We start from the raw sequence: 14,755 nt of genomic DNA, 5'->3' as shown, positions 1-14,755 counted from the left end.
TGGAAAGTCTTTCACTGAGAGTCCACTGCCCATGGAAAGTCTTTCACTAAGAGTCCTCTGCCCATAGAAAGTCTTTCACTTAGAGTCTTCTGCCCATGGAAAACATTTCACTGAGAGTCTTCTGCTCATGGAAATTCTTTCACTGAGAGTCCTCTGCCCATGGAAAGTCTTTCACTGAGAGTCCATGGCCATGAAAAGTATTTCACTTAGAGTGCCCTGCCCATGGAAAGTCTTTCACTGAGAGTCCACTGCCCTTGGAAAGTCTTTCACTAAGAGTCCTCCGCCCATCGAAAGTCTTTCACTTAGAGTCTTCTGCCCGTGGAAAACATTTCACTGAGAGTCTTCTGCTCATGGAAAGTCTTTCACTGAGAGTCCTCTGCCCATGGAAAGTCTTTCACTGAGAGTCCACTGCCCATGGAAAGTCTTTCACTAAGAGTCCTCTGCCCATCGAAAGTCTTTCACTTAGAGTCTTCTGCCCGTGGAAAACATTTCACTGAGAGTCCACTGCCCATGGAAAGCCTTTCACTGAGTGCCCACTGCCCATGGACAGTCTTTCACTGAGAGTCTTCTGCCCATGGAAAGTCTATCACTGAGAGTCCACGGCCATGAAAAGTATTTCACTTAGAGTGCCCTGCCCATGGAAAGTCTTTCACTGAGAGTCTTCTGCTCATGGAAAGTCTTTCACTGAGAGTCCTCTGCCCATGGAAAGTCTTTCACTGAGAGTCCACTGCCCATGGAAAGTCTTTCACTAAGAGTCCTCTGCCCATCGAAAGTCTTTCACTTAGAGTCTTCTGCCCGTGGAAAACATTTCACTGAGAGTCCATTGCCCATGGAAAGCCTTTAACTGAGTGCCCACTGTCCATGAAAAGTCTTTCACCTAAATTCTACTGCCAATAGAGGGGCGTCTCCAACTGATAGTTTCCAGCCCTTGAGGGTCATATCTCTGTAGAAGATCCATCACTGAATCTCCACGGACCATGGGCAGTCCTTTGATGAGCGCTCACACCCCATGGAGGACCATCTCTCACTGCGAACCCACAGCCCATGTACGGTCTATCATTTAAAATCCACCTCACATGTGGGGTCTTTCACAGTAAGTTCGCAACCCAAAGAGGGTCATCATGGACAGTCCTGGACCCATGGAAGGCCTCACTTAGAGAACACAACCCCTGGGGTACCTCAGTGAGAGCCCACAGGACATGGATGGTCATTCCCGGGGCAACAAAAACCATGGAGAGTCTCTAGGTGGTAGTCAGCAGTTCAGTGATGCTCAATAATTGAGGTCTCGCAGCCAACGTAAGGTCATAGCTCATTTAGGGTTTTGTACCACGTTATCAAGTTGTTTTTTAGATTGACCTAAAAAGATAAAGAGTATAGACAAATGATTCTAAACTAAACATCTACGGTCAGTCCTTGGTGTGTCCCATGCTCTTACCCATCCACAGGCAGGGTCTGGAGGTAATGAGTCTATCTGATGGAGCCCTCTCTGGTGTGATGGTGAGCGTAGGGTCAGTCCTTGGTGTGTCCTGTGCTCTTACCATCCACAGGCAGGGTCTGGAGGTAATGAGTCTATCTGATGGAGCCCTCTCTGGTGTGATGGTGAGCGTAGGGTCAGTCCTTGGTGTGTCCTGTGCTCTTACCATCCACAGGCAGGGTCTGGAGGTAATGAGTCTATCTGATGGAGCCCTCTCTGGTGTGATGGTGAGCGTAGGGTCAGTCCTTAGGGTGTCATGTGCTCTTACCATCCACAGGCAGGGTCTGGAGGTAATGAGTCTATCTGATGGAGCCCTCTCTGGTGTGATGGTTAATTTAGGGTCAGTCCTTAGGCCGTCCTGTGCTCTTACCCACTATCAGGAATGATCTGCAGGTAATCTGGTTCCGCCGTGTGGGTCACAAAGCGGATGCAGGTCACTGTTGCAAACTCACTCATTGCATCTGTAATGGTAGCCACATCTTCAGCACCTGAGGGATAGCAGAGGAAAGAAGAGGATGACATAAGGGGGAGCAAGCTGGAAAGGTTTCAGTTCAAGTCAAAGCTGGTCCTTGATATAAAAGTGAACTCACTGTAAGTGGGACTGAGGGTGTAGGGCACAGGGACAGTCCCATCACTGGATTTAGGCCAGAAGCAGCTGTTGTCTGGACATACGAGGGCACTGCGGCCTGGGCGGATGGCAATGTCACCTTCGTGGATCAGCTGTGAGCTGCCTACAACAGTAAAACACAGAGAGAGTAGTCAGTGTCTGTCATGAACAGGAAGGAACAAGAGCACACGGAAGAGAAGGAAGCTGATTGTAAACCTAAAGGGCAATCTGAAGAAAGAAAATGCAAGAACCACTCGTGGCGGAGGTAGAGACGGCCATTTTGGGTTAAAAACCTCAAACCATGGCCTAAGCACCTAGGGCCTGATTCACAGAACTAACTTAAGACAAAATCCTAAACTTACTACCATTTTGGTATTCACAGAAGGCACTTACTAATTTTGATATTCACAGAAGGCACTTACTCATTTTGGTTTTCACAGAGGCACTTACTCATTGATGAGTAAGTGCCTTCTGTGAATACCAAAATGAGTAAATGGTAGTAAGTTTAGGGTTATGTCTTCAGTTAGTTCTGTGAATCAGGCCCCTACTTAGGAAAACGAATTACCCTAAGGACTAAAAAGACCTCAGCACACAGGCATTCACAGTGAGTGATTGCAGCTGTTAATATTTACTGGGAATGGTTTCCTGTCTTTACATTCCTATAGTGTTGTCTTCTTGTCATTGCAGGAGTGATTTATGGCACCACTTAAAGCATTTTACTGACTTGCCATAATAAAGTACAAATACCTCTAATCTGACCTACATGATTCTATACAATGAGTAAATCACAAAATATTGCACAAGGGATGCTAAATATAGGAAAAGATTTTTATTTTATTTAGACATATTATTTATTACTTTTCCATTTTTCTTTTTTCTTTTGTCATATTTTATACATATTCATATTTTTGTATAAACAGATTTGATCAACATTTCATGAAGAACCCCATGTCCTAACTATATATACACATCTCTCTCATTCCATCATGCAAACATCTACATTCACTACCTAGACTCATAACGAAACTAAGACTGTCAAGTGCAACATAAATTCAACAAAGAAACAACAAATAAAGAGAACTACTGAGGGTCCCCTACAAATTTATACAGCGTCAACTATTACAATTTCTTATCACTTATTGTTTGTACATTTTCCAATCACTATATTTGTTTCTTTTTTCTTTACATTTTTTTGTAGCTTTCTGTGTAGGGGTCTAAGATGCGTAGGGCCTACGTACGTTTCGGTGATTAAGAAAATTTGATTCACCTTCCTCAGGGCCAACAAAAGATTAGACAACAAAACAAATGTGTTCACTCTGATTTAAAACCAGGGGGTTCTTTGGTATCTTTAATAGACTACTGGGATGGATTTCTCTACAGTCTTTTTATGCGATTCACAGCTATGATATTCTAACACTTTAACTTTCGACCAGTTTTCAATGATATTAGAATGAATGATTCTTCTATTTTCTTTCTCTGCCGAGTCTGATTCGGAGCAGCCCATACGTCTACGGGGAATCGTCTGGCTAGTTTTGACCACCACAGTGGTGAAAACTGGTCGAATCGGTCCAGCCGTATATCGCAAAGAAAGCAAGATTGTTTTTTCTGGACTCACCCATTCGGAGCAACTAGGAAACTTGAAGTACTGAAAAATTTTAAAGAATTCCCACTAGAGTTCAATTCCTCCATTTATGGAAGACCTCGCCTTATTTTAAAGTGTTAGAATATCATAGCTGTGAATCGCATAAAAAGACTGTCGAGAAATCCATCCCAGTAGTCTATTAAAGATACCAAAGAACCCCCTGGTTTTAAATCAGAGTGAACACATTTGTTTTGTTGTCTAATCTTTTGTTGGCCCTGAGGAAGGTGAATCATATTTTCTTAATCACCGAAACGAACGTAGGCCGTACGCATCTGAGACCCCTACACAGAAAGCTACAAAAAAATGTAAAGAAAAAATAAAAAAATATAGTGATTGGAAAATGTACAAACAATAAGTGATAAGAAATTGTAATAGTTGACGCTGTATAAATTTGTAGGGGACCCTCAGTAGTTCTCTTTGTTTGTTGTTTCTTTGTTGAATTTATGTTGCACTTGACAGTCTTAGTTTTGTTATGAGTCTAGATAGTGAATGTAGATGTTTGCATGATGGAATGAGAGAGATGTGTATATATAGTTAGGACATGGGGTTCTTCATGAAATGTTGATCAAATCTGTTTATACAAAAATTTGAATATGTATAAAATATGACAAAATAAAAATGAAAAATGGAAAAGTAAAAAATAATATGTCTAAATAAAATAAAAATATTTTCCTATATTTAGCATCCCTTGTGCAATATTTTGTGATTTACTCATTGTATAGAATCATGTAGGTCAGATTAGAGGTATTTGTACTTTATTGTTGGTTCTTTCTCCCTCCTCTAGACCTCAAACTATATCTGGGAGTACTCTTTAGCATTATTTTGTTTACTGATTTGCCATAATAACATTGAGAATATTAAGACAGAAAAATCAGATTAACAGCTGAGATAGGTAACTGCCTTCTAAGCGCTTTATGTCTTCTGTCAGCAAACACGAGCTGTGACGTCACACATGTTGTCAGGCGCAGCCCTTTCACCCTGTCCCTACCGTGTAATTCTTCGTCCACACATTTGTATTATGTCTTTACATCTAAATGCGGCCTCAGGGTCACGTGTGATAAAGTCTAGCACCCAGAAGCCCGAGGTTTTCTCTTACTTTGGTTCTCTATTGTGATGATCTTGAAACGTCTGGGCTCAGGGTCACGTGTGATAAAGTCTAGCGCCCAGAAGCCCGAGGTTGTCTCATACCTTGGTTCTCATTGGTGATGATCTCGAAGACATCTGGTATCAGGGGCTCCTCTGAATGCCGGGTGTCTGAAAGAGAAGGCACATTTACAGCTTCACATCAGCGGCGGCTCGTGCACAGGAATAGATGGATTCATAAAGCAGTTACAGAAGGTGAAATATTCGCTGGGTCTAATGTGCATCAGTGTCAATGCACAAACTGTCTATTTCTGCCAACTCGCAAAAGTGTTCATGCCCAGACTGGGTGGAGGTTTGAGAAATGCGCAGAGTCATGTAGGCACTGGGACATATGCTACAAACTGGAAAAAATGTGCAGGCCCACTTTCTTATGGGCCGTATGCTCTCACAATGTGTGACTTCTGACCTCCTGGTTAGGGAAACTGCTCTTCCCTCGTGCAGCGCTGTTGTTGAGGCACGGCCCTCAGCACCTTTCTGGTTCCTGTGTTTGAGGCCCTCCTCCACTCGCAGGCTCCTGCCTGCGCCTCATCGCTGGTGGTCCACTGGAAGAGCCTGCTCTTCTGCTGGTCTGCTCTGTTCAGCCTTTTCTGTCTTTTTCTGTTTTCTGGTCATCCTGTCTTTTTCTGTTTTTGTTTTTTCTATCACTGCCTGTTTTGCAGATTTCTCCCTTGCCTCTGTTTTTTCATTGCCTTTTGCCTTTTTCCTGCCGCTGCTGCCCCCGAGGCCCCACCCCCGCGCTTGTACCTACTCCCGCCTTCCAGCTTCTGTCCCTCCCTCGACCCCTACTTAATGGTGGCTGCTGCGCGGCCACGTCACTGGCACGCCAAAGGCAAGCTTGTCTGTGCCCATCCGTGACCTGACCACGCCAGGGACCCTGGTCCTCCGACTCCCCACTGCTACGACTCCAGCACTCTCCACGCACTCAACCCTGGATGCAACAACTGCCAGCTCTCGATGCTGAGCAGGTCCCAAGGTCCGTTCACCTGCCAACACTGCTGCTACACCTTCATCTACCTTCATCCACTTCCAGATGCAGACAGCTGCCGCAAACCCACCGGACACCAATGTACACATACCCCGGAACTGCATCCTGCACAGGCACGCTCCCTGCAAAGACATGCAGTAGAAGTTTAGGACCTCCTAAACACCCTCTCGCCCGACGTTGCCTTCCTCACAGAGACCTGGACTGACGCCAGCTCTGCTACTGACATCGCAACTGCCATAGCAGACAGGTACAAGATCCTGTGGAAAGACCACTCCAACCGCCCTGGAGGAGGCCCCGCCATCGTTCACAAAAGCTCCCTCCGAGTGACAACCTCCATCTTGAACAACGCATCGCCCCCCATGGAACACATCCGTTTCCAGATCCAGCCCAACCCCAGAATGACTCTCCGCGGGACACTCGCCTACAGACCACCCGGACCCCGCTCCCTGTTCACCAACACCATCACAGACTACATTGCGTTCCACTCACTTGTCTTCACAGACTAGGTACTGCTCGGAGACTTGAATTTCCACCTAGACAACCCCAGTGACTCCAATTCCACCACCCTCCTAGGGAACCCTGCCAACATTGGACTGAAGCAACTCATCCCCTCCCCCACCCACACGGTGGGACACACCCATGACCCCATATTAGCTGGAGGAAACAACATTCCCTTCAGTCACACCACAGCACCTCTCTAGACGGACCACCACTGCGTCCACTTCTTCTTAAAACCCAACGCACACAAGCCTATGCCATGCCTCCCAGGCAGAATCTGGAGCAAGATCGCCAAAGAGCACCTCACCTCTGCCCTCAACCGCACTCAATTCAATTCATGAAGCTTTATTCGGTTCATACAAAACGACCATAAAAGCAGAAGCATATAAAATACAGATATTACGAATTTCACACACTGTTTTTAAAATAGCATACTTGTACGTGCCTTAATAGACCGATTTAAAAAGATAGCGGTATAAAAACAAATATCAGCAGACTCCATATTAAATAACAAACTCATTGCCTGATTAGCTGTACATACACCATATTTAACAAACATGGGTTTCAGATCGAAAATTCTTGTAAAGTTTACAGATCAGTAGAAAGTGCAGAGTGCTTTGTTTAGTGACGGCATCACACAAACACGGCCCAATTGGATGTTTCTTAAGATTTGGCAGGGCCACTAAGTGATGTGCTACACCAAACCTCAGCCTGGTAAGCACAAACTTATGAGATGGCCTAGTCACCATGGCTAGATAACATGGGAAACCTTCATACGTATTGTATTTACTGTAAAACATGACAGTGGACTGAGATCCATGAGCAGAAACCTGTTTCCCTGCTTTTTGGGCCAGCAATGTAGTTTTCAGCTCAGTTTTGGAGATCTTAGATGCGGCACTAGGGTCAGTCAATACATTTATATTAAATATTTCTAAATAACAGTCAGCAACATATTTTAACCACAGTATATTGCGAGATTTATCAAGTAATAGACAGTCCTCAACTTTTCGTCCTGAAGCCAGATCGAACACCATAACATAAGAGGCCTCATAGATAATAGATCATCTCAAAAAGGGATGTCCAGTTCCCGATAGATCAACTCAGTCGAGGCGGATGTAGGTAAACATAAGAGTTTTTAAAAAAAGGAGTTCTCCTGTGATTGCAAATTATGGTAACATGCATGACCCCAAACCCCCGCTCTGTACATTGCAACAGTGACACATCTTGCTTGATAGATATTAAGCATATCCCTTGTCCGTCTGTCGCCAACTTTTGCCGTAAATCTAAAAACACCATATGCGTTTTTCGCCATTTTGTTGCTAATATTATTAAATTCATTAGTCCACATTCTGTCTTTCGAGAAGGTTAAACCAAGATAGCAAAATGTATCCACTTCTTGCACCTTTTCACCCTCAATAAAAAAGGCTTAGTGGTTTTACTTCTAGCCCCACAAGTCATTGTATGCATTTTCCCCTTGTTGATAGACAGTTTTCCATCCTTAATAAAGGCAGAAAATCTATCTATCAGAAGCTGTAGTCCAAGGGGTGTTCTTGAAAGCAGGACAGCGTCATCAGCGTATAATAACACTGGTACAGAAACGCTTTTGTTTTTAGGGGCATCAGCATTAACATCTTTTAAAATGGAGTCTATTTCGTTAATAAACAGTATAAAAAGAAGGGGGGCTAATACGCAGCCCTACCTAATCCCACGTTTAACCCTGAATTTCGGGGTACATTCCCCTTTAGTGCCATAGCGCACACATGTTTCTAGTTTTTCGTATAATCTAGCAAGAAAGAAGATTATACCCTCTGGTGCACCAAGATGTAACAAGGTTGGCCACAATAAGGAGTGGTCAACCATATCAAAAGCACTGCTTAAATCTGCAAAGCAGAGGTATAATGAACCCTGTTTGGCTTCAGTGTATTTACCTATCAGTAGATCAAGATTTATACACTGGTCAAGTGTACCCCGTCCCTTCCTAAACCCGAACTGACTATCGGCCAGGACGCCCTCTAGCTCAACCCACTCTTCTAGTCTAACCAGCATAACCCTACTCATGATCTTAACTGAGGAGTCCAGAAGAGAGATGGGGCGATAGTTTTTTACATCAGATCTACTGCCCTTTTTGTATATCGGGATTATGATGGATTCCTCCCAGGTTTTTGGTGCCACTGTACATACTGCTGCGTTAAAAACAATGGCCAAATGATGGCTCCACAACTCTGGAGCTGCTTTATAAACGTCTATAGGGACCCCATCAGGTCCCTGAGCTTTGCCCCCCCTTACTAGCACCAATGCCAAGCTCGACCTCTTTAACGGTTATATCCAATGGGATGGTGGGCCATCTACCCAGGTTGTTGTCAGCACAGTTAGAAGAGCCAAAAATTTGAGAAAAATGCAAGACCCAGTCATCACTAGGAACGTTAGATGTTAGCTAAGGTATATTTTCCTCCTTAAGAAATGCAGAGTTGACTGTTGCCCAAAACAGTGTGCTATTAGATAGCTCTGCCGCTTAATTAAGTGAGTCCCAAGCCTGCTGCTGAAGCTCACCCTTCCTCCTCTTCAGTGCTTGTTTGTACTCTAGTCTTAATTTAACTATTGAGCCAGGGTCCCTTGGCTTTATTGCAAGAGCATGCTTTAACATGGTTAATAAACTGGTACATGTATGGTCAAACCATCCCGGTCCTTTGCTACATTGAGCTTTTTTAGGTCTAGTGAACCTGGCGTCGATGGATTTGTTGATACCATCAAAAGCAATTAAAACCCGTTCATGATCTGTGTCATTATCAAGAATAAGGGTAATGTCCATCAAACTTTCTTTGACGATAGAACCTAACTGTTCGTTAGCCTTCTCCCCTACCCATCTTATTCTAACTCCGTTAGGTCGGTGTGGCTCTATGTTAGCAATAGTGGTACCTTCCACAACAGTACTACTCCCCCACAGGGTACATTCCAAAATTATTCGATTATGGTCACTTAAAGAAGTGACCTCAATCCTGGGGGGGCACAGTATGGGGAGATATTGGTTGAAATAATTACATAATCGATAACTGAACTGCTCTGCTTGTTCTTAAAAGTAGGGATAGTCTGACCCAGATCATCTTTAACAAAATCTAGGATTTCCAGATCATAGCAGCCCATGAACTTATGTAAGAATTCGCCATAACTGTTGTGTCTGAAATGCAAGTCGTCCAAACCGACGTTATTAATAACCCCACAGACCTTTTGGGTTGACAGTTCACACACCGGTAGGTTAAAATCACCCACCCAGATGAAATCAAATGAAGCATTTAATTCTGTGCAAAAATTATCAATTACACTAGCCAGATTATTGACTACTGTCGTCCTGGAATTATCAAACACATTATTGTAGTAGTTAACCAGTAATATATTACGCCCTAGGTCCGCAGTGAGCCAAAGGATCTGCACGTGCGCACCCACGCTCAAATACCTTTTTACTACAATTTTTCGCTTGATAGAGACCAAGATCAAAAGGCCACCTTTGGCTCTCCCTGAAGTTAAATCTTGTGCCACCAAACTATAAGAACCAAACCCCTCATAATTTACTTCTTCCCTACACCACGTTTCCTGGAAGCAAAGAATATCATGACTATTAATAAAGTTTTTCCAGCCCAAAACATTCCCCTTGGACTTTAGTCCAGCGATATTCCAGCTAACAATTGTAATACTATTAGAATGCATTGTATTTAAAGCAGCTGATGAAGCAGAGGCATGTGTACCACCCCCCGTCCTAAGGTCACCATTTGGTTTGTCCCCACGGTCATTTTGCACTATTAGATCACCCGTCAAAAGTTGGTCTGTGACTGTATGCAGGACGTATGGTTCGATTGCCCGACTATTTGTAATCGCCCTTACAGGTAACCCGCTACCCTGATTATGTCAATCGTTAGAATACCTGTTTGACACTGTTACTTCAGGAACAGGGCGATGAATAGGTATAAAAGGTCTACTTCTACTGGTGTCGTGGGGCGCTTTCATAAGATGAGTGTAGAAGTAGCCAAGTAGGCGCACACATATGCTATTCACTTCATATACTAGGGAGGCTGCTCTTAACAAGGCTGTTGCAACGTGTTGGGGATGTTTAAAATTAACGATAACACAATCACCCCTACAGGTCTTTCTAGAGGGGCCGATCCAATTAACCCTTCTGCTAGATAATATTTGATCAGAGTAGGTGATTGGAAAACCACATTGCTTATTCAGCCATGAAACTGTTTTGTTTTTAAGTGATTCGTGGGATTCCTCGTGGGGCTGAAGGGGATGATGATCGGTAGGCGGGACATTGGTTAGAACAACCACATAGGGTGCACAATCAGGGGGGAGGTTAATAAAGCGGCTTTTCTTTACTTCTCTAAATCCTAATGAGCTCTCTGGTGGGGCTATAGCCTGCTTGTTCTGGCAAGTAATTGGTATTGGGTCGGGCATAGGAGTTTCGATTACACTAATTCTCTCACTAGATGTATTTGATAAACATTTGCTAGTTCCCCGACCCTCTTCATCGGGGCCCTTGGCAGCAGCCTTAGATCTTTCATCCAAGGCCAGATGTGTTTCCATAAGACTTCCTAGTCTTTTGACTTCTAAGGGGTATGCACCTGTTACAACGCATTCGTTACTCCGCACTACCATTACAACGCGACTTTTATAACGCATACCATTACAACGCATTGCGCTGGGGGGCGCTATAGGATAGGGAATGGTATAATTTACTATCCAACACCTTCCCTAGGGTCCACGGGGACTGGAGTTAGAATAGTAAATTATACTTACCACTATCCAGCACCCCAAAGCGCTATGCGTTGTAATGGTATGCGTTGTAATGGTCGCGTTGTAATGGTAGGTAGTTGTAACGGTATGCGGAGTAACGTCATACATCCCTTCTAAGGAGATAGTATCCAGTTTAAACACTAGGGGTTTAATGATCTCTTCCATCTTGGCTTCTATCTTGGCCTCAATGACGCTGACTAGAAGATTGAGTTGCTCAGTATTTAGGTTAACTGCGCCTTTTCTTTCCAATTGCTCGGATTCACCCAGGGAGCTTTTTTGGGGTGTTTCTACTCTTTTTTTACTACGATTTCCCCCACGTTTGATTTGTAGTTTCCTACATGCCCTCACCACTCAAGGGACCGGCGGGCACTGCTCCAATATCTCATTAGATGTATCAGGGGTGTCCTGGTCAAGCTCAGAGTGGACCTGTGCTACAGTCGTTACAGCTACCCGATTGCCTAGTTCAAAACTGTCGTCTATAGTGAATGCGGCCAATGGGGAGTGAGTGACTAGGGGTATGGCAGGAGGGCTCCCCCGTCCTAGCGAAGCTATCCGGTCATTATTGATTTTGTTGACCATTTTCACTAGGTAATTATCTAGGGTAGCTAACACTGGTGCGGTTTTATCAGGTTTATGTTTAGACATGGTCAGAACTAGCACAATTCGGTTAGAATTTAAAAGAACAAAGACTATCATGAATTACAAGTCACACTAGTCCTGAAATTAGCTCACGGACATATGATCTAAAATAAATATATGGTAACTAGAACAGAACACTGTCCATAGTCAATAAAATTAATAGTCTCACTTGAGGGAATTTGCAACCTCAGCTGCAGGATCAAAGTCCGTGGCCCAGCCCACCCTTGTACTGCCCCGGACTGCCACAGACTGTCCCGCCCTTGTCCCGGGCTTCTCCTGCGATGCTCCCGCGTGCGAATCGCGATGCGAGAGGCGTTCCGGCTTCTTCTAGCGCCTCCGGGCGCGCTGCTGGCGTGAGTAATGTGCACCACCGCCCCAAGGCCTGCCGGGAGTTGTAGTTCGATGTCCGGACTACAGCCGTTCCCCTCACGGCGTTTGCAGCGTTGTGTAGAGCCGTTGCCCTCACGGCTTGCAGGTAAGTTCAAAATGACGTCCCGCACTCCTCCCCTACCACTACAGACGCCAACACTGCAGCCAACGACCTCCACCAATGGATCGCTGACTGCGCCAACATGCTCGCCTCCCTCCAGAACTCCGACAGACGGCACAACACGAAAGCCACTAGGTTCACCACAGACCTCTGAGAATTCAAGCACTCATGCTGATGACTGGAGAAAGCATTGAGAAACAGCAAAACCCCAGAAGCATGCACTGCCTACAGGGAAACCACCACGGCACACCACGAGCTCAACCGATCTATGAAGAGAAACTTCATTCAGGACAGAATCCTCTCCAAATCCCACAACTCCAACTAACTCTTCACCATCATACAAGAATTCACCAGACTCCCCAGCGAAACCACCGATGTCCCTCCCCCCAGGACCTCTTCAACAAACTCAGCTCTTTCTTCCACCAAAGGTCAGGACGCTTTAATACAACTTCAACAACCAAGACCAAGTCACCGACCCATGACCATCCACCAGCTATGCCACCTAGCAGACCCTCCTCACCTGGACCCCTGTCATCACTGAAGACACCGCAAAGACTATGAAGAGCATCCACTCCGGATCACTCACTGACCCCTACCCTGACAATCAACTGCACCCTTGAAACAGTCATGTTCCCCGATGCCTGGAAAAGTGGCAAAGTCAAAACCCTCCTCAAGAAGTCCTCCGCAGACCTGACGGACCTCAAGAACTACAGGCCCTCTTAGCTGCCAAAGTCATAGAGAAAATCATCAACAACCAGCAAATAACATCCTTGACTCATCCCAATCTCGATTCAGCAGCAACCACAACACCGAGACTGCTCTCCTAGCCGCCACTGACAACATCCACACCCTCCTTGGTCAAGGCCACTCTGCAGCCCTCATTCTACTAGACCTCTCAGCAGCCTTCAACACCATCTTCCACCTCAGACAAGTCCCCAGACTCCATGACGTTGGCACACAGGGTACTGCCTTAGACTGGATTTTCTCTTTCCTCTCTGGCAGAACGCAAAGAATAAGTCTCCCGCCCTTCCTCTCCAAACCCACAAAGATCAGATGCGGAGTACCCCAAGGATCCTCCATCAGCCCCATGCTCTTCAACATCTACATGACCCCCCTTGCAAGCATCGTCCGAAAACACGGATTCAGCATTGTATCCTACACCGACATTACGCAGCTCATCCTCTTCCTCACAAAAGAACCCAGCATCACCAGGCACAGTTTCCGTGAAGGACTGAAGGACTTTGCATCCTGGACAAGCAGCAGCTGTCTGAAGCTCAACTCGGAGAAAACAGAAGTTCTTATCCTCGGATCCGCCACTGCAGTAGGGGACGACACCTGTGGCTCCCTGCCCTCAGAAACCCCCCCACTCCCTCGGATAACGCCCGTAACCTCGGCATCATACTCAACTCCTCATTCACCATGAACCGACAGATCAAAGCTGTGTCCTCCACATGCTTCAACACCCTCGAGACCTTCAAATGGACCCCCCCCCACTCCAGGAAGACCGTCACCCACTCACTCATCACCAGCAGGCAGGACAGTGGAAACGCCTTGTACGCCGGAATCAACAAATCACTCCTTTGCAAACTCCAGACCGTCCAGAACACCGCAGCCAGACTCGCCCTCAGCATCCCACGACACAACCACATCACCCAGCACCTTTGCGTCCTCCACTGGCTCCCCGTCGAAAAGAGAGTTACCTTCTAGCTGCTCACACACGCCTACAAAGCCCTCCACAACACTGGACCCCAAAACCTCAACAGAAGAATCTCCTTCCACGGCCCTAAGAGAAACCTCTGCTCCACCAACTTAGCCCTTGCTGACATCCACTGAGCTAGATCGGGGGAAGATCCTTCCCCTACATCACAGCCAAGACCTGGAACGAACTCCCCTTCAGCATCAGACGAAGACCTACACTGCAAGCCTTTAGAAAAGACCTAAAGACTTGGCTCTTCGGATGACCTCAGAGCTGGCTATACTCCCCCACCCCTACCAGCGCCTTGAGACCTTCACGGGTGAGTAGTGCGCTCTATAAATCTCTGATTGATTGATTGATCGACATTCTAAATCCTTTCCCAAACACCGGGTCCAAATACACAATGCAGCGGTTTGATCTATAAAGCGCTCCATTTCTGTCTGCGGCCAATGGTGCTTAGGGGTTTGCCTCTCTGTGGACGTTTTTCTCATTCTCACTTCCCGGTCTTGGCAACTTCATTTTGTGCATGTAGTCAGGGGTGTGACTGCTCCTCCTTTCACCCACACAGCTTGTGACTCTTAGCAGCACTATGTCCATGCACGAGCCGCACATAGACACGATGCCCATCATTCCGGCCGCACATCTTACTCTCTATCCCTTTGTAACCACACAAAATCCGATTTAAAGGGATTAAGTAGATAGTATTTAACGCAGCCACCACCCGCGCCCACTGTGCTTCGTTACGTACAGGTGCTATGCTCAAGTTCAAAGGTATCCAGACTAAAAATGTACTTAC

General features: G+C 45.6%; 1 protein-coding gene across 1 annotated transcript in view; it reads right to left on the bottom strand.

Annotated features, from left to right (window-relative positions):
* LOC144827870 (embryonic protein UVS.2-like) overlaps nt 1-14,755 on the bottom strand; it is a 64,599-nt gene that overhangs the window by 27,611 nt on the left and 22,233 nt on the right. Inside the window, exons 3-5 of the mRNA XM_078686035.1 lie at nt 4,912-4,977; nt 2,065-2,205; nt 1,845-1,962 (exon numbers count right to left, since the gene is read on the bottom strand). Coding sequence (XP_078542161.1) covers nt 1,845-1,962; nt 2,065-2,205; nt 4,912-4,977 — 325 coding nt within the window. The remainder of the gene's footprint in view (nt 1-1,844; nt 1,963-2,064; nt 2,206-4,911; nt 4,978-14,755) is intronic.

This window comes from Lissotriton helveticus, chromosome 4_1, assembly GCF_964261635.1.
Source record: "Lissotriton helveticus chromosome 4_1, aLisHel1.1, whole genome shotgun sequence".
In the NCBI taxonomy this organism is placed as follows: domain Eukaryota; kingdom Metazoa; phylum Chordata; class Amphibia; order Caudata; family Salamandridae; genus Lissotriton; species Lissotriton helveticus.
Note: the sequence above shows the minus strand (reverse complement) of the source record. Positions and strands in the feature narration are given on the sequence as shown.